The 18,264-nt window shown below is 42.9% G+C and overlaps 1 protein-coding gene and 1 long non-coding RNA gene across 33 annotated transcripts in view; both read right to left on the minus strand.

Annotated features, from left to right (window-relative positions):
- Nucleotides 1-3,231, minus strand: part of MAPK8IP3 (mitogen-activated protein kinase 8 interacting protein 3) — a 79,653-nt gene extending 76,422 nt beyond the window's left edge. For 16 of the 30 annotated variants that reach the window (XR_008579421.1, XM_054843210.1, XM_054843208.1 and 13 more), the window contains exon 1: nt 2,675-3,230. Coding sequence is in view for 29 of the 30 variants with exons in the window: in XM_054843210.1 (XP_054699185.1) it covers nt 2,675-2,992 (318 nt within the window). In the remaining variant the exon portion in view is untranslated. Of the gene's footprint in view, nt 1-2,674 lie in introns of all 30 variants that reach the window. The other 14 variants (XM_054843223.1, XM_054843221.1, XM_054843222.1 and 11 more) reach the window with 4 other exon arrangements.
- Nucleotides 3,232-4,075: 844 nt separating this feature from the next.
- On the minus strand, nt 4,076-18,237 carry LOC129213338 (uncharacterized). 3 transcript variants are annotated; one of them, XR_008579423.1, is made up of 6 exons: nt 17,886-18,237; nt 17,211-17,320; nt 16,031-16,177; nt 15,106-15,316; nt 12,430-12,485; nt 4,076-8,688 (listed from the first exon to the last, which is right to left on the minus strand). It is a non-coding gene; the product is annotated as an uncharacterized LOC129213338 (long non-coding RNA). The 3 variants fall into 3 exon arrangements; XR_008579424.1 differs by lacking the exon at nt 12,430-12,485; XR_008579422.1 differs by lacking the exons at nt 4,076-8,688; nt 12,430-12,485 and having other exon boundaries at nt 13,948-15,316.
- Nucleotides 18,238-18,264: the final 27 nt, after the last annotated feature.

Raw genomic sequence — 18,264 nt, forward strand, 5'->3', positions numbered from 1 at the left:
ATCTTAGAGAAAGAGACAGAAGACTGTTGAGAAGGCATACTTTACAAAATTTAGCAAAAGTGAAATTGAAGTTGTTAGAAACAGCCGTAATTTAACAAAACATAGAGTCTGTGCATAATTTCTGCATAAAGACGAAACAGCAAGATTTGACAGTTCTGCAGTGATGGTAACAAGACAATACAATGCAAGTTTTTATGCCACAGAACAATGCCCACTTATGGTTTCAGTTACTTTAAAATTAATAAACTAATATAAAGAAATTATAACTCAGGGTCTTTTGACACGATATTGCAAGAGCTACAGATCAGTTTTTCATCTCCAACTCCCAACCCCTCAGTTTCACTTTAATTATTGTAATTAGCACTCAACACAGAGAGGAATCCAGACTGGGGTCAAATCTTGTTCCCAGAGGAGGATCCTCCCACTTAAAAGTGCAGATCTCAGCCCAAGACTTGAGGCGCAGTGCAGGAGGCTGAACGCTGCTCGAGGAGGGGGACGGACCTTCCCTGGTTACTATGGGCACTGCTACAGAACAGCAATGCACATCCGGATAGGAAAATCCATTTTCCTATTTTTTGATCATTTACAGCAGAATTCTCTGTAATACATAGATTTTCACCTCCATAACATGTAATTTACTACATGGTAAGCAGCACATGGGAAACAGGTGCAGGTAAATAACATACTTTTTGTTATACGCAGAGGGAAATAACAGCCATGTATTCCATATATGATCTTGTAACGGGGATTATGTAAACGCAGAATACTCACAAAAAGTACTTTGCCAGCAAGTCTCCTTGCAGACACTTTTTTCCCCACTTACATTGAGCTATGCATAAGGATGACAGAGTATCATCATCACTGGTGCTTTTTAAATCGCAGCAAACAGTAGTCTGCTATGGTTCCTGAGTTTCCTTGCAGGGAATCTAACTGTTATCACTACATTTGCTTCCAGAAAACACATCCTGTATCTAGCAACCCAAGAACAGAAATCCACCCGAGTCCAAAGATGCAAGATCATTCCAACTGGACCGTTCCATTCCCCATTTGTAGTCCTGGTTTTTTTCCACATAAACAGTGCACTTTTAAAAAATTCTGTTTCTCAGAAGCTGCGAAATACTGTCTCAACACAACATTTAATTAGTCTTGTGTACTCAGAATAATTTTTCAATCCCTACACGCATTCAAAAGAATTTGAAAAGACTATTTATTCGTCCACTAACACAAAATTCAAACTCAGGACTAAAACTTCAGTTGACTGGCTCTCACTTTCAGTATTAGTAATGGATCGCAAGTGTCCTCCTCATCAAGTTAGCAAGATTACTAGGCAACAAGAACACATCTGTTAAAATACTGCATGGTGCTTTCCATTGTTCTCCAGTTCAAAAGCTATTTCATCCCTTATCAAATCAGAACTTGACTCCTGATAAGACTGCTGAATCTTAAATCTTCTTAGTCTAAAAGATGAGAAAAAACCACTTTTTAAGAGTTGTGTAGTGAAATGAGGATGATGTGGTGGTGACAGACCTTTTCAACCACCAATGCTTTATCCCAGCTCACAGACTATCAATTCAAGAGGCTAAATAGCAAACCCTATGGTTCACAGGGCTCGTCTATGGCTCAAAAGATGCTCTTGATTTCAGCATGGACTGGCGCAGATGTAGGAAGAAAAGAGTGCAAGTCACCTCCCCTCTCTGTTTTGTCTCCGAGTGTTTGTAATCCAAGGATTTTCATTCCTTTCCATCAGAGGGGTTTGTGCTTCTCATGGTCCACTTTCAGATCCCTCCTCCCAGCTGAGCTGCTCTGACATGGCTCTCACGGGAGCAAATCCATACTCCAGGAAACTGCAGATGCTAACTTGGGAAACTATTTTATTAAGGTTCAAGGTGTAGTTTTGCTAAAAACAAGTTTCAAAAATCAGATGCTCTAAAGGTAATTTTTTGCTCCAACTAAATAGCTTACTGCTGATGTTAAAAAAGCTGTACGGTTGCACAGAAATTATCAATTTTTATAAGTTTTTTTTTAAGCCACAAATTAGCATAAACGTCAAGTCCTCCGTGTTGTTGGCATTCCAAAGTGAATTCTTCAAATCCACAGGATTGCGGCTGGTTTTGTTCAGGTTTTTTCTCTCCAGCTTTTACATGGGTGGATCAGCCGCAGAGGCACCTGCCCGCCCGGCTCCGCGGTGCTGCGGGAGGAGCCAAGCCGGGCCAGGCCGTCCGCCCCGCGGCCTGCTCGGCCCCAGGGAGCGCGTCCCGGCGGGGGGGGGCCGCGGCAGCCCCGCGCCCCCCCGCAGGAGGGGACACGTCTCGCCGGGCCCGGGCCCGGGCCCGGGCCCGGGCCCGCACCCGCCGCCCGCGCTCCTCTTTCTAGAAGGTACCGCCGGCCGCTTCCCGGGCTCCCCCGCCACCCCGGGCTCCCCGCCCCGCCCCAGGCCCGCCATGAACGCCCGGGGAGGAGGGGACCGGCCGGCGTCGGCCGATCGAGGGGACGGAACCGAGGCCCGCGGGTAGGCGGCCCCGCCACAGGCCCGAGCCGGCCCGCGGCCTCGCCCCGCCGGCCCCGCCGCACCCCCCCACCGCGGGCCCTGCCCGCCCGTCAGCCGCAGCGGGGCCGCGGCGCGGTGCCCCCGCCCGGCGGGCGGCCAAGATGGGCGCGGGGCGGCGTCGCTCACCTCCTCTGCCTGCTTGCGCAGCGCCTTCTCCCGCTCGTACTGCGTGAGGAGCTGCTCGTTGTCCTCCCGCAGCAGCTCCAGCTCCACCTCGTGCTCCTGGTTGTCAGTGAGCACCGAGTCCAGGTTCTCCAGCACCGTCACCACCAGCGGCATCAGCTCCTTCACCACCTCCTCGTCGTAGCAGTGGATCAGCCGCTCGAACTCGCGGTAGATGCTGTTGGCGAGGCCCGAGACCCGCTCCGACATCACCGACCCCGAGCAGTAATCGTCGCCCGGGTACCCCCCCACGCCGCCATCGTCCAGCTGGATCTCCAGCATCCTGCCGCCTTGACAGCCACCCGCTCCGCTCCCCCGCTGCCGAGGCCGCCACCGCCGCCAGGCTCTGCCCCGCCCCCGCCCCGCCCGCCGCGTCACGGGCCGCGGGGACCGGCCGGGGAGGAGCCGGCGGCGCCGCCCCGGGAGCCCGGAGCCCCCCCGGGGCCGTGACCGAGGGGCAGTACGGGGCCTCGGGCCGGCCGTGGCCCTGCAGAGAGCCGCTCCCGGCACTTTTCCCGCTGGGGAGGCGCTAACGCCCTCCTGGAACTGCACCGGCCCCACCGTGGCACACGCCGCTCTGCTGGGGGGTACGCTACGGTCAAACCCACCCGTGGGCGATTTCTTCCCCCAAGACCTATGGCCAGACAAAGGATGGCGGTGCAGCGCCAGCTGCACATAGGGGTTCCATACAGCGCATGAGATCCTCACGCGTGAGGCCCCAGCTCTGCAGAGCGTCATGCAGCAGAGGCGCCGAGGGCACGGATGAAATCCAGAGCCTTGACGCAAGCTGCAAATCACGCTGCGTGCTGGAAAGCCATCTTCTCTGGGACCCATGTTAAAGACTCGGCAAATCTAGCTCTGTGCTTTGGTCCGTTCGGTTCATCCTAACTGAAATCCAAACCCAAGTCTCCACGTCCTGATCTGGACCCCAAAACCAAAGGATTTCGGGAAAATAAGGTGTCCCAGGCCTGGATATGTTAACAAGCTACAGACTGGAGAGGCCTTCAAAGTAAATGTCCAAAAGTCACAAGCAAGTAAATTCTTTCCTATTCACACTCTCGAATTCTCCATCATCTAACAAAAACTTAAGCGTTATCTAAACTGGACGTTGTTCAATCTGAGGCCTGATCCAGAAGGACTCTTTTTTTGAGGGAGGGAGACAACTTCCAGCCATAAAGAGTGTTAGAACCTAATTTTGCAACCCAATTATTAATGCAAAACCTCCAAACACCTTCAGACTTGCAAGTCTTTTCCTAATATCTATGAAAATCAGGGCACTCCTTTGCTCCATCCATGTTAGTTGTTTCAATTTAGTTACTCAATCATATTTCCAAGATAAGGCAGCTATACGTACTGCAGTGAAAGGACCTGTTCAGGCTGGGATGAATTGACAGATAAAACTGGAGGTTAAAACTGGCCATCTGAAGTCCCCGAAACATCCAGCACCTGAGCCCCTGAAAGGAGCAGCACAATCCCAGAATCCCAGAATCCCAGACTGGTCGGGGTTGGCAGGGACCTCTGGAGATCATCCAGTCCAACCCCCTGCCAAAGCAGGATCACCCAGAGCAGGTTGCACAGGATGGTGCCCAGGCGGGTTTGGAATCTCTCCAGAGAAGGAGACTCCACAACCTCTCTGGGCAGCCTGTCCCAGTGCTCGGTCACCCTCAGAGTGAGGAAATTTTCCTCATGTTGAGATAGAACTTCCTGTGTTTGTGCCCGTTGCCCCTTGTCCTGTCGCTGGGCACCACTGAGAAGAGTCTGGCCCCTTCCTCTTGACACCCATCCTTTAGATATTCATAAGCGTTGAACTTCATCAATAGATTTGTATAAGCAGCAGCATGCTCCCAGATACGGGAGGCAGACTCCAGCACCCTCAGCGTAAGTTACAAAAGGCAAATTGATGCATACGCTACTCATTTCTGAAATACATTTGTATAGAGTGGAACAATGGGGTGGAAAGGGGAAATAACACTCCAAAATGCCTATGTTATCAGAGCATCCCCCAGTTCTCAAGGCCGTGACGAGAACATTTCATTACACTGTTACTCATCTCGACGCCCTTTTGCAAAATATCCTTGTGGATAACCTACTTGTGAGGGATATTGCTTTTCACGTTCCTAGCTGAGAAAGTAGAGAGATTCTGAAATATCGAGGACATACTTTACTATTCCTAACAAAGAAAAGGCAAATAAATTAAATTCTTTACATGTATCTGAAACTCAAAAGCTTCTCATTTATGCATTCTAATTAGAAATAAAAATGGTTTAGAAGCTAGGTAAGTGATTTGCATCATTGGAAGAAATAAACATAGGCAAATGAGAAAAAGAGATTTATTACTTAGCCAAGCTGGTACTGCCTTAAAAAAAAAAGCCCTAAAAAGATTTTATTATATGCAAAATAACTGTTCAATCACCTTATGATCAGAAATATTAAAGTATCTCTGAACTTCTCTGAAGGATTAATTTTTTCCACTTTCAAGGGGTTTCCAACTAACTGAAATTTAAGTCTAACCCAAAACTGTTGGAGGGTTATGGTGATAGTTGCCCTTTCTAATTTTCTAAACAAAGTATTTCAAAGTCATAGGGAAAATTTATGCATAGAAAATATGACCAAATAATTCTTCAAGAGTTAAACTTTCCTTTGTAGCACCCCAAATTCCACTCCTCTGGTACTCAACCGCCTTTCACCAGTGTTTACTTTTGTCCCTGCAGAACACTCCCCAAGAATTTGTCAGCCAGGAAGAACGAATGGCCAAACTGAGACTGCAGGAAGATTTCAGATATTAGGGATGCATTTCATCACTGGGCAACACTTCAGCCTGAGCCTGACAAGTGGATGCAGGACCTCATGCTAATTGTGCTCATTTATGTTAGTTGTATGCATATTAACACCCAGGAAACCACAGTGTGGCTACATTTCTGGTGCCATTCATCCAAGCCCAGTCTTACTTTTTCTCCCTCAGATTTCTACAAGTCAAGAACAGACACTTAAAAACCCAGTTATTGGACAACTTAGGTGTTTAGGTTCACATATACATTTTACTGTCCCTTCACAGTTACAGAGCTTTTCCTGAAGAATCAATTTGTATTTTGTACAGTGTTTTTTTAAAAAAAAAATTAAAAGAAAAATGGCCAAAGAGAGGCCAAGAGAACTATACAGCCCATTCACTATAAGAAAACATTTTCAGTTTGGGTGGTAGAAGGAGGAGACCAAACAACTGTTTAAATTAACAGCTTCAGTTCAGAAATAGGTTTTCAGATTTGGTATTGTTATTACAGGCTGAAAAACTTGGATTAAAAAGACATATCTGTTTAACATCACTATTGAAATGTGCATTTTGCAATACAGCTGTGTTTAGACTAAACCAATAATTTAATTAATAATTTAACAAGTCCATTTTTGTAGGGAAGCAATACTTCAGAGCAGTAAAGAGTTGTTTGTATCTTTCTAGCTGCCTTTAAATAGTTTACAGCATTAGAGGCTCAAATATTGGATTTTATGAGACAAACTGACAAGCCAAAATAGATACAGTCTTTCTGAATTTCAAGCGGGCAAGGCTACAACAAATAGTGTAAACACTGTGACGAAAAAGGGGATATGCCCCAAAGTTGCATATGATTGTGGAGGAAAATTCAATGGTTCAATTACCTAGAATACCATCCCAGATATTAGTGGTTGTTATTAGGCACAGGAGTAAAATCTGCATGATAGAAAACAACATGGAACATTTTGCTCACAGATGAACTAAGACACCCGCTTGCATTTCTACAGATGTATTATAGAACAAGTTTCCCTATCTAACACCACCAAATAAGCATACCCAATAACCTTCTGATTCTGGTGACTCATATTGTCCTCTAAACATAGGAAAATTATCTTTTCTGAATCTCCAACTTGCTTATTAAATACCTAGAAAAGAAATATCCACTGAACTAGTACTGTAAGCTTGTACTTAGATGTAGCTGTTTCCCCTGCGTACATGGAGTAAGTACTAAATCAGACAAATCCAATTGTTTTTCAGACACTGTGTCAGATGTAGTGAAGAAATACGTACTACTTTCAAATAGGCCCTCATTTAAAAAGATGTAATAGTGTAATTCAGATCTCAACCTTTTTCTTGAAATAATTACAAAATTGCAAAAATGATTGCCCTCGTATTTTTGTAAACAGTCCCATTTAACATAGTTTTATGTGGATTTGAATGTTCCTTTCATCATAATTTATAGATAAATCTGTTGAGTTAGCATGTTGGGGGAAAAAAGTGGAAAAAAAAGATTAAAGTGAATTGCTTACTTTCACAGAACAAGATCATCCTGATTATAATGTAATCAAAGTATTGTCCACAGTACCAACTGGAAAATGTTTCTGTAGCCCATGCAAACTAAACAGAGCTTAAAGTGGATGAAATTAATTTTTTCCACTTTCAAGGGGTTTCCAACTAACTGAAATTTAAGTCTAACCCAAAACTGTTGGAGGGTTATGGTGATAGTTGCCCTTTCTAATTTTCTAAACAAAGTATTTCAAAGTCATAGGGAAAATTTATGCATAGAAAATATGACCAAATAATTCTTCAAGAGTTAAACTTTCCTTTGTTTTCATCACCTAAACAGGGTCATATTTTTGTCATTAATAGTAAATAAGGTGCTCACAACAGCAGCATACTAAACACCAGGCAAACAAAGGCAGTAAGGTAAAAAATGGTCCCATCCAGAACAATCTTGTGATCTAGGGAAAAAAAAAATCTAGAAAAAACTCTTGCAAAGACACAGGCAATTGGGAATTTTGCCATACAAGAAATGAAAACTGAATAGTAAGGCAGTCAGTTGTACATGGCAGCATATGTACGGGCATATTCAACTGCACCTCAAGTGCTGGGTTCAGTTCTGGGCCCCTCACTGCCAGAAGGACATTGAGGTGCTGGAGCGTGTCCAGAGAAGGGCAACGAAGTGGTGAAGGGTCTGGAGCACAAATGTGATGAGGAGTGGCTGAGGGAACTGGGGGTGTTTAGTCTGGAGAAGAGGAGGCTGAGGGAAGACCTGATCGGTCTCTGCAACCACCTGGAAGGAGGGTGTAGCCAGGTGGGGGTCGGTCTCTTCTCCCAAGTAACAAGCGATAGGACAAGAGGAAACGGCCTCAAGTTGTGCCAGGGGAGGTTTAGACTGGAGATTAGGGAAAATTTCTTCACCGAAAGGGTGGTCAAGCATTGGAACAGGCTGCCCAGGGAAGTGGTGGAGTCACCGTCCCTGGAGGGATTTAACAGACGTGTAGATGTGGTGACTGGGGACATGGTTTAGTGGTGGGCTTGGCAGTGTTGGGTTAACCATTGGACTTGATGAACTTAAGGACTTTGCCAACCTAAATAATTCTATGACTTTATATCCTGCAAGCAAAAGTAATACAAAACTGAGTGTGATTACAGCAATATGTGCATTAATGATTTATGTAAGAAGTATCTGCCTTTGGTATGTATGAAACCACAGATCCGCAGCAACATACTTAGTAACTTCCATTTTACAAACGCTAATCAGGTCTTACACCATCTTGTGAATATTGTCTCTGGTTTAGAGATGGAAGAAACTGAGGCAGAAGCGTTAAATAGACCCATAAAGACCACGCAGGGAAGGACTGCTAGAGCTGGGATTAGAGCAAAGGAGCTTTTGAGAGCTAAATGCAGATCTGGAGTCTGCATTTGACCTGTGCTTTCATCTTTGCACGGCAGCGTGAAGCACAGCTGTGGCCAACAGTGTGCCTTGGTGTGCTGGCGCGTCCTGCCTACAAGAGAGTTATCAAGGAAAGGGAAGTGCCAAAAGGGTTGTACTTGGACAGGGACCAGCTATTCCCTTCTGCAGCATGGCTACAGAAAACCACTGCAGGCAAACCTCAGAGCAGTCAGCCAGGTCTTGGGCTCAGCTGATCTTAGACTGTGGAGTTCGAGCAGGAAGGCAGCAGAAAGCCATCTTCTCTATACTGAGTCCAACCTGGCAGGATAGAGAAACGAGGTGTTGCTTTGTGAAAAGGCTCCCAACATACACATTTTGTTTAAAGCTCTTGAAGAAGAGTGTAATCCCAAAGTCATCATTAGTCAACCCTAAAAGCTTCCTGTTACACAAAGGGAAGGAACTTTAAACCTACCCAGAAATCATAATTGCAATGGGAATATCGCATCTCACCGGTAATTAACAGTTTTAAGTCTTATGACTGTTTCATCCTTTGTTACGCCATTATAGCTAACTATATTGCTAGTATACTACAGATTCCTTGTATGACAGCTTTTAGAGACACCTGCATTTATAACAAAAAACCTGTTTGTCTCCCAAAAAAAGAATTGACAGATGGAAGGGGAAGGGGAAGGGGAAGGGGAAGGGGAAGGGGAAGGGGAAGGGGAAGGGGAAGGGGAAGGGGAGGGGAGGGGAGGGGAGGGGAGGGGAGGGGAGGGGAGGGGAGGGGAGGGGAGGGGAGGGGGGAGGGGAGGGGAGGGGAGGGGAGGGAAGGGAAGGGAGGGAAGGGAAGGGAAGGGAAGGGAAGGGAAGGGAAGGGAAGGGAAGGGAAGGGAAGGGAAGGGAAGGGAAGGGAAGGGAAGGGAAGGGAAGGGAAGGGAAGGGAAGGGAAGGGAAGGGAAGGGAAGGGAAGGGAAGGGAAGGGAAGGGAAGGGAAGGAAGGGAAGGGAAGGGAAGGGAAGGGAAGGGAAGGGAAGGGAAGGGAAGGGAAGGGAAGGGAAGGGAAGGGAAGGGAAGGGAAGTAGTTCACTTGGGAGGGATCTACGATGATTGAATCTGAGGTGTAACTAGTTATGGGATGGATCACCAATGAATCATGAGGCATCTGAATGTAACAGTCAGATTTTCAAACTTTCTCCACACAGAGCAGGTCCAGGCAAGCACAGCGGATGCAATGGGTGTATACATATAAGCAACAAATGTGAATGCAAAAAATCCCGCTGAAAAATTTAAAACTCAAAAAGTTGACCAACATGTTGGGCCTTGATTCACACTATACAGACAAAAACTTGTCCTGTCATTCACAACAACAACAGCATGCCAGCAAACTTGATTGCATGCTTGATTGCATTTAAAATATTATGAATAAAAATTTACAAGATCAGGTAAAAAGAGAGAAAAACAAGGCAGGTAAAGGGTGAGAAAAGGCTTAATCGCCAATTTTTTTTGGTTAATTCCTCATTATATCAAACTTCTAATTTCAATGTAATCTAGAGGGTATGTAACAAACATTTATAAAGTTTTCTTGTGTTTTGCCCACATACATAAGAAACGATACCAATGGGAGTGACACAAATTAAACCCCATTAAATTGCATCGCCTGGTGAGGTCATGGTATTACCCACACAAATATACAAATATACATATAAATATACATTCCTGTATTTATAGATCCATCACTCTTTAGAGATGAGTCAAGAAACTGCAGAAATCCTAGGTGCTGCCACATGTGAGAAAGAGTTAAAATTACCACTTCAAAATGAAAGTTGGCAAGGAAAAATATTCACTTATTCTATCCCTCTTGGTTTTTTATTGCATCTGGCACAGGAACTTATATGAAATTCAAGTTGTTATTTGCTTAGCACTAACAATATGCTAAAAACTAATTGTTCTATATATGCGACTGCAAGGTCTCTTTCCTAAAGAGTTTACTTTTCCAAGTAGACAATGTAAAGACAACACACAGGGGGTATCGAATGGATAGAAACACTGAGACTAAGCAAGTAAAATCACAATTATTTTTAATAACCATGTGATCTCCAATTAGCCTTTTTCTTTTCCTTTGGACAGTTGGAACTTTGCTGTGTGAAAGAACAAACGTTTTTAGGTTTTTATCTTGATGGCACACGCCAAGGACAATATTAAATTGTTTTTAGTGGCTAGAATTTACCTTCAACAATATTCAGCTGAAATCCAAGGAGTTAAGTTGTTTCTGCAGAAAATTATGGCATCACAGTACCACCATGACACTTGTGGCAGAGGCAGGATTTCTGTAAACCAGACTTCCTTTACAAGTGATTATTCTTGTTTAAAAATACCTGTACAGCAGAAACTACTTGTGCTTCCTTTCTATAAGACAGTATCTGGAGAGTTGACTGGCAAAATTTAGCTGCAGGAATGGGATCATATAAAACCTTTTTAAAGAGGTTTATCTCTGTCTAGCATAAGAACTGTTTAGTGGTATTCCTTTTAAGTTTAAAAGGAATGCTTGATTTGGCTTCACATAATTTAATGAAGTTCCATAAGCATTTTAAAGACGTCGTCTATGGAAAACCCTATTTAACGACAGCAACCATGCACATATGGCTCATCTCCCACTACAGAAGCCTCTTCCATATTTGTTAAGGTCAGGAAAAAATATTCTGGTAGTTTTACAAAACCTCATTCACCCAGTAATTTCTGAACTGTGGTAATGACTTGTGCTTTGGCCACAGAATGTATGCCTTCATTTTTAATTAGACAATCTACCGTATCTTTTGGAAATCCTTAGCGGTATTTCCAGCTTTAATTTTTTTATTTTTAATTTACAGCCACGGGATCTTAATATACCTTTTACTGGTCTCAGGAGCTGTCTACTGCTGTAGGTACTTACAGACCACAGACCCTTGTATTTCTGTTTGTTCAATTCTCTTCTGACTAAGGAAAACTGTGTGTAGTTTTCTACATTATTACACAGAGTTTCTATTAATTAAACGGACTGTAAAAAAAAAAAGTAAGGTAGATAAAACTACATATTGGATACCTTCACAACCATGAAATTTTTCTATAGACCAGCTGTGTACATCTATTCACCCTACTGTTTTGCAAATAATTTAGTCAAAATTTAATTGACTGCTTTGATGTAGCTCTTCGCTGTCTGTAACCAATGGTGAAGCAGGTGCATCAGTTCATCCTCTCTCATCTTTTACATTTCTTCAGCAGTGTAAATGGCGCTGCTATAAATATGCACCAGAAACAACAACAACAAAACCCAAACCAACAAAACCAAACAAACAGAACCCCAAAAAACCAAACCAAAACAAAGAAAAAAAAAAGAAAGCAGGTAAGATTGTGCAAATACCAAACACGATCTTGGAGAGTTGTTGGGGGCCACGCGACGTGACCGTCCCCTATCTGATCCTCATGGCTAATCAAGGAGGTGTTGGAAGGTTCTGGCAGAACTGTAACCAGAGCCTCAGTCTGCAGAGGATGGTGGGGAGAAGAGGAGGAAGAGAGGCCTTGTAGGAAAGCTCAGGAGAGCTCGTTCAGCGTTTGTAAAACATGAGGAAAAGCAACTTCCACTCTGGGTGAAATCCCTGAGATCTGCAAACACAGATTTCTGCATCCCTGAAGGCAACTCCCCTGCCTTGTGCATTCTATTTTATTTGAGTTCTTTAAAGAACGTAAGAAAGCACTGTGATTCTGTCTTTGGAATGCTTCAAGTAATTATATTTTTGACAATATTTTGATTAAAACACAGATTTGTAAAATCTGACACGATTTTCTTCCCATCTGCTGGTTTGGTAAACTTTAAAGCGTACTACTCATTGCTGCGATGATATGGGGTAGCAACAGAAAAGTTCCTTTCTCCTCTACCTCTCTTCAGCACACTTCGGAAGCATTTTCTGGACACAGCTTTAAAAATGGCATCTTTGCCTAAAGCAAATGTCTTTTTGACATAGTTCTCCAAAGTTAGTACCCAGTTATTATATATATTTTGATCTGTCACAATAAACTGCTCACCTTGTGCACTAAATATCTTGTCCCCAGTACCGACAGCTGAAGTTCACTTGAGAGCTCTGCAATAGATCAGGAAATGATACACAAATAGTATAGTATTTCCTTAGGATGGCATTGCGCTAATTAGCAAACCACTGATTGCAGTGGTGATCTGCCCTAAGGATCTGTAGGATCAGAGTTCCATCTTCCATCTCTGAATTCTATTAATTGTCAGAGAATCATAGAATCATTTAGGTTGGAAAATACATTTAAGATCAAGTTCAACTGTAATCTCATTGCTTTGTTATTGATATCCAAGCGTGCTTTTCAGGGGAGACGATAATTACATTCGTGGTGAATATTAACACCAGAAAATGCATGCAAAATGTAAGTAAGTTCAGGGTTGTTTTTTCTTTTACTAACTTGCACGTGGACTTTATTATTTTTTCTCGCATAGTAAATTGATGAGTAGATCTTGAACCAAAGGCAAGAAAAGATTTCTTGAATGATGTCAGGATGTCTTGGTCTGCTGATCTCAGCCCTTTTACTCCCTGCCCTATAAACTATAGAGAGAGGAAAAAAACCCAACCAAAACCCCAAGCAAGCTACATTATACGAAAACCACGGCCACTGCAAGGAAGGGTATCTCATGGTAAATTAAGAAAGAGTAGAAGTGTAGTAAAACGTGCAGAAACTCATGACATTTTCAGAAACACTGGCTGCTGTTAAATGTTCTATAGTAGCCCTTCTGCACCCGATATCCTTCCACGGCAGCGAGAGACAGAGAGAAACATGAAGGGAGTAGGATGGGACATTTCAAATGCCAGTTTTGACACATATCTTCTGTACCAGCATACTGCTTTCTTCCCGTGTCCTGGACCTGAACCCCAGCCCCACTTTTACTCCTGTGGTTTCAGCTGACAAACTGCAGGTCCAGGGACATGCCTGGCTAGGGACAATCTTTTCAAGCAGAAAGGGGCAGCTGCACACACCTTAGTGCCTAGATTTACATCAACTCCCCGTTTCTTTCTATCTGCTTTTTATAAAGTAGGGGAGAGGCTTTTGCAGAGCCTCCAGAAAGCTAAGCTACATTTAAGAGACCTTCAGTACAAATTTAAGGTGACAGACAGATGCTCAGATATGGCAATAAGGGATGCAGTACAAGTACCAAAAGAGTCAGGTTGCCTTTATTAGCGGGTTCAGCAAACAGGGAAAATTCTGCCTCTGTGACAAGGGCAAAGAATATAATTAACTAACAGGACTCCTTAGTTTAGTGCCATATTAAATCCACGGTGGGTTTTAAGGTCTGTCCTGAACCATTGGGAGGGATGGCTCCTAAGCTAGCTGGAATGAACATCAGCAAATGGAGCAGTAATGCTAGAGGAGGTTACATTATTAATTATATTAAAGAGCTCTCTCACAACAGCAGGACATTACAGAAAAAAAAAAAAAAAGCTTATCCCTCAGACACCGCAGTAAGCAAACACAAGTGTGGGTCTTGTTGCCATTGTAAACCCTCCTCGTCCCCCCTGCTCACCCCATGCATTGGGGATTTTCCTCCCTTCTAGCCGCTCAGCCCTGGCGGTGAGCAGCACGCATCATCTGGTGACAGAGCCTCTGACACCATCAGCGGCAAAAAGACGTTTCAGAGCTTGGCAGCGGAACAACCTCTGGGGACCCAGCGAGAAGACACTGGCTGGTCAGTAAGAAAAATCCAGAGTCATGAGAAGGATGCGGCAAAATATGATTACATATTAATGCTCCTGTTTCCTCTGTTTCAGAAGAAACACACAATTCATTGGAAAATGAAGTGTAACACCTGACAAATTAAAATCAGTTGCCTGCCTGAAAACGTACTTACTACAGCTATACTTCTACCTGTTTATGGCTGAAGAGATAACAAAAAATACAGTCTCTTTTCTTTTCAAAAAGATTTAACACAACTTGTCACAAAATCAATTTCACTGTTTTCTCTCATGTAAGGCAATCGCTTGGAAACAGAATGCGAATAGTGACACATGCTTTAATAAGTTAAGTGTTAAACTCAAAGGACTGTCCACAATACTTGAGGAGTCCCTGAGACTGAGATCCTGGTGACAGAAAACCCAGATAAACAAGAGGAAACATACACCAGAAGAGAGAGCCTGTTTTAAGATAGAAAATTGAAGCTATAAAATCAGAAAAACTGGCACAAGAACTTCAAGGGCAGGAGAAGGACTTGATACTACTTCAGTAAGCTTTCTGTAAAACCAAATTGCAATTATCTGTGTAGGTTTTTATGAGAAGATTAAAACCAGGACTTCTGAGAGCTTCAGGAAATAACAAAAGCTCTGCAGTTCTGGAGTAAACTTACAGTCAAGGCAAAATGTTAGGATGATACATTTATGGATGCACAGGTGTAGCAACCAGGTGATGGTTCAAATAAAAATCAGAATGACCGAATACCTACAAATTCAAGTTAAGATGAATAGAATTTGATAGAATATGAGACCTAATAGACAGGAGACAATATTAAAATCATAGATATACTTACACGGTAGAACCTAAGGCAAACCTTGAGTCAACCAGCTGCCCACAGCCGTGCTTCAAACCTTACAAAGCCATCATGGACCCTCTACATTAAAGGTTTTCTTCAAGGATAGTCTCCATTGGTTGTGTTCAGGATCTCCATCTTATCTGTCACTAATTGATTTTTCTTACCAAATATTAGTTCTCCTCCTTGAAGCAGTAATGGAAAAAGAACTCTCCCCCTTCTCTCCTCTGTCTGAATTGGTCTGGTTCTTGCCCCGTAAGTGTCGTGAGCCGATGAGGTTTCTGACACACTGCTATTTCTTCAGTTTTAAATTTTCTGGATCTTCCTACTCCGTTTGCAATGTAAGCTCACACCTCTTTACTACATAAAGACTTCTGACTGGATAGAAGATGGAAATAATAACAGTTTTCAGGTTCAGTGTTCCAAAATGATTTCCGGATCATAGATTTTTAATCAGTCATGTCTATTAGTTCTGATTCTCTTCTGGGAAGCTCTGAGCAACAGCAGAGACACCAGAGCTGCTGACATACAGATTCAGCAGGAAAGTATTTCACCTGGCCATGCTCAGAAAGTTATCTTTAACTGACAAGACATCTAAAGTACTTTCATGCCTGTCCCCTTCCTCGCTAAAGACAGCCTAAAGGTTCTTTTAGACATGCAGTAACCTGAGTCTGGACATTCGTGCCACCACTGCAAATCCCTCACAAGTATTTGACCTCACCATCACTAGTCCTATATACTAATTCTTACTAAGGGCTCATGAATCAAACACACTTCCAATCTCTACTCCAGCTCATTTATGAGCTGGAGCTAAAAGGAGGGAAAAAAGAGTAAAATTCAAAATTAATTCTAACACATCAAATTCACAAAGCCTGTTAAGCCAAAGATTGAAAGGAGGGAGGGGGAAATATTTTATTTATGTGGAAAATATATATTATCTATTTCCATATATATAACATGGAATATTATGGAAAAAAATATATATTTCCATACATAAACACCTATCTATACACAGAAAATATTTCATATATATATATATGGAAAACAAAACACTTCCAAGGGAGAAAATTGGAAGTGGGTGTCCAGACTCACCATCCAAAGGAGTCCAATATCTTCAACCTATTATTTACATAGCAGGATGCTGATACGTATTTTTCATTTCCATCTTTTTGACACCACAGCGAATTTTGTCCAGCATATTAGTATTTTTTGCAAGCAATGCGATAGCAACACAGGTTCCTGAAATGTGATACAAATACCAGTAGTGGCACAAACATGTTTTAGAAGTGCTACAGAGCTTTGTACAGAACAGGAACCTGCTGCTGCTCCCAGCGGTACTGGTACACCCCCCCCAGTGGTAATGGCTATAGCCTGACAAAAAATCTGTGGGCTATAGTACCCTGCATGTATGTATTACTTCCAAGTCTGGAATCTTAGATTCATTCTTTGACTGTAAAAGGTAGTGCTGCAGCAGTATATTGATAGCTGGAAAGGCTCTCCCAGATGCTGTTTTAACCATACTTGCCAGCAGGTGTCTTTCATGAAGACATAAATCAAATGAAATGAGGGGCAGCACTCTTAGAAAAAACTGGACTCAGGAACATTTCATAGTTTTTGTAAGGAAGTACCTAGAATCAAAACCCAGCTAGTTTCCTGAAAACCTGCAAATCATTTGGAAAGCTCTAACCCTAGTTTTCAAATCAATCACAGGCACAATTGTATATGTTTTATGTATACACACATATAGGTACACACATACACACGTATATATAAATGTTATTGTTATCCAGACACTTCTATTTTTGCTAAATGCAGTTATAAAACATTTTTATTTTGCCAAAAGAGTTCCTTTCAGGACCTGGTTCTAAGTGTACTGGGTTTAGCTGGGAAGGAGTTTATTTTCTTCATAGCAGCTGATACAGTGCTGTGCTTCAGGCTGGTGAGAAAAGCAGTGTTGGTAACATAACCATGTTTTAGCTGACCAAAGAGATGTCCCATGACATGTAGCATCATGTTCAGCAAGAAAGCTGGACAGGAGCTTTTTCCAAGATAATTGTTGCTTGGGGGCTGGGTGGGCATCAGCCTGTTGATGGTGAGCATTTGCTTGTGCATCACTTGGTGGTTTTTTCCCCTTGTTTTTTTCCCCCCCTTCACTTATTGAACTGTCTGTATCTCAACCCACAAGACTTTGGTTTTTTCCTCACTTTTGCCCTTCCGATTCTCTCCCCCATTCCACTGGGGGAAGTGAGTGAGCAGCTGGGTGGGGGCTCACCTGCTCGTCGCGGTCAGCCCATCACAGCTTGGTGAGGATGACATGGGTCAGCAACGTGAAGTATCCGCTGCACAGAAGGTAATGAAACACTGTTTCAGCATTCTCCACACCTGCAGCCCAAGGAATTGAGAAATCGTAGAGTAGGATAAAATAAAAAACTTCTACAGGGAAGCACAAGCGATGTCTGAAACAACAGCATTTATAAAAATAAGGATATCTTGTAGTCTGTTCACAAGTCAGATGGTCCTAAAATTGTTCGTTATTGAACTATCTTCAGTACACACCACTGTTGAAAAACTTTTACCATCACATTGGCTACCTGAATAAACTTTGTCTTACTGAACACGTAAACATGAGCGCAGAGAACATTTTGCAACACATATCCAGGTTGCTCAAGGTTATTTTTTCATCCTGTACCTTTTCCCCGCTGTGTGTATACCTTTCACCCACCGACACAGGAGCGGGAAGAAACTTCTGGATTCCCAAATCCTGCTGCTTGCTGTGAAGGACAGCCATGCCACGTAACCTTACTCGTGTATTTATCAAGCTCTGTTTTAAAACCAGGTAAGGCACTGGCCCTCACCGTTGCTCTTGGGAGGCTTGCCTTATTTGATGGCTCTTTGTGCCTTGTTTGGGTAGAAAATATTCTTCAAACAGGAAGAGAAATATACTCACCCTTTCAATCATATAGCGGCTTTGGAGTTTTTTGTGGTTGTTTTTTATTCTTCTTTCCTTTTCTTCTTTTCATTACCAGGCCCCTGCTCTTGTGATAACTAGAAACCTCTAATTTATGGTTGGCTGGTTTCTATCTGTTCTTCTACAGTATTGTCTACTAGCTTAAATAACTGCTCTTTCCCCTTTTCTTACATGAGACACTTCTATTGACACATCCTAAAGGATATGCCTTTTTTCCCCACAAAACATTGCATTTTTGACTCCAGTTCAGTTTATGATGCATTACAAACCAGTTTATTCTGTGCGGCTGTTCCCTACTCAGCTATTCCCCATCTTGTATTTATCCACTTGACTTCTTCCTTTTGTAGGTACTAGTTTT

This window comes from Grus americana, chromosome 15, assembly GCF_028858705.1.
Source record: "Grus americana isolate bGruAme1 chromosome 15, bGruAme1.mat, whole genome shotgun sequence".
Taxonomy (NCBI): Eukaryota; Metazoa; Chordata; class Aves; order Gruiformes; family Gruidae; genus Grus; species Grus americana.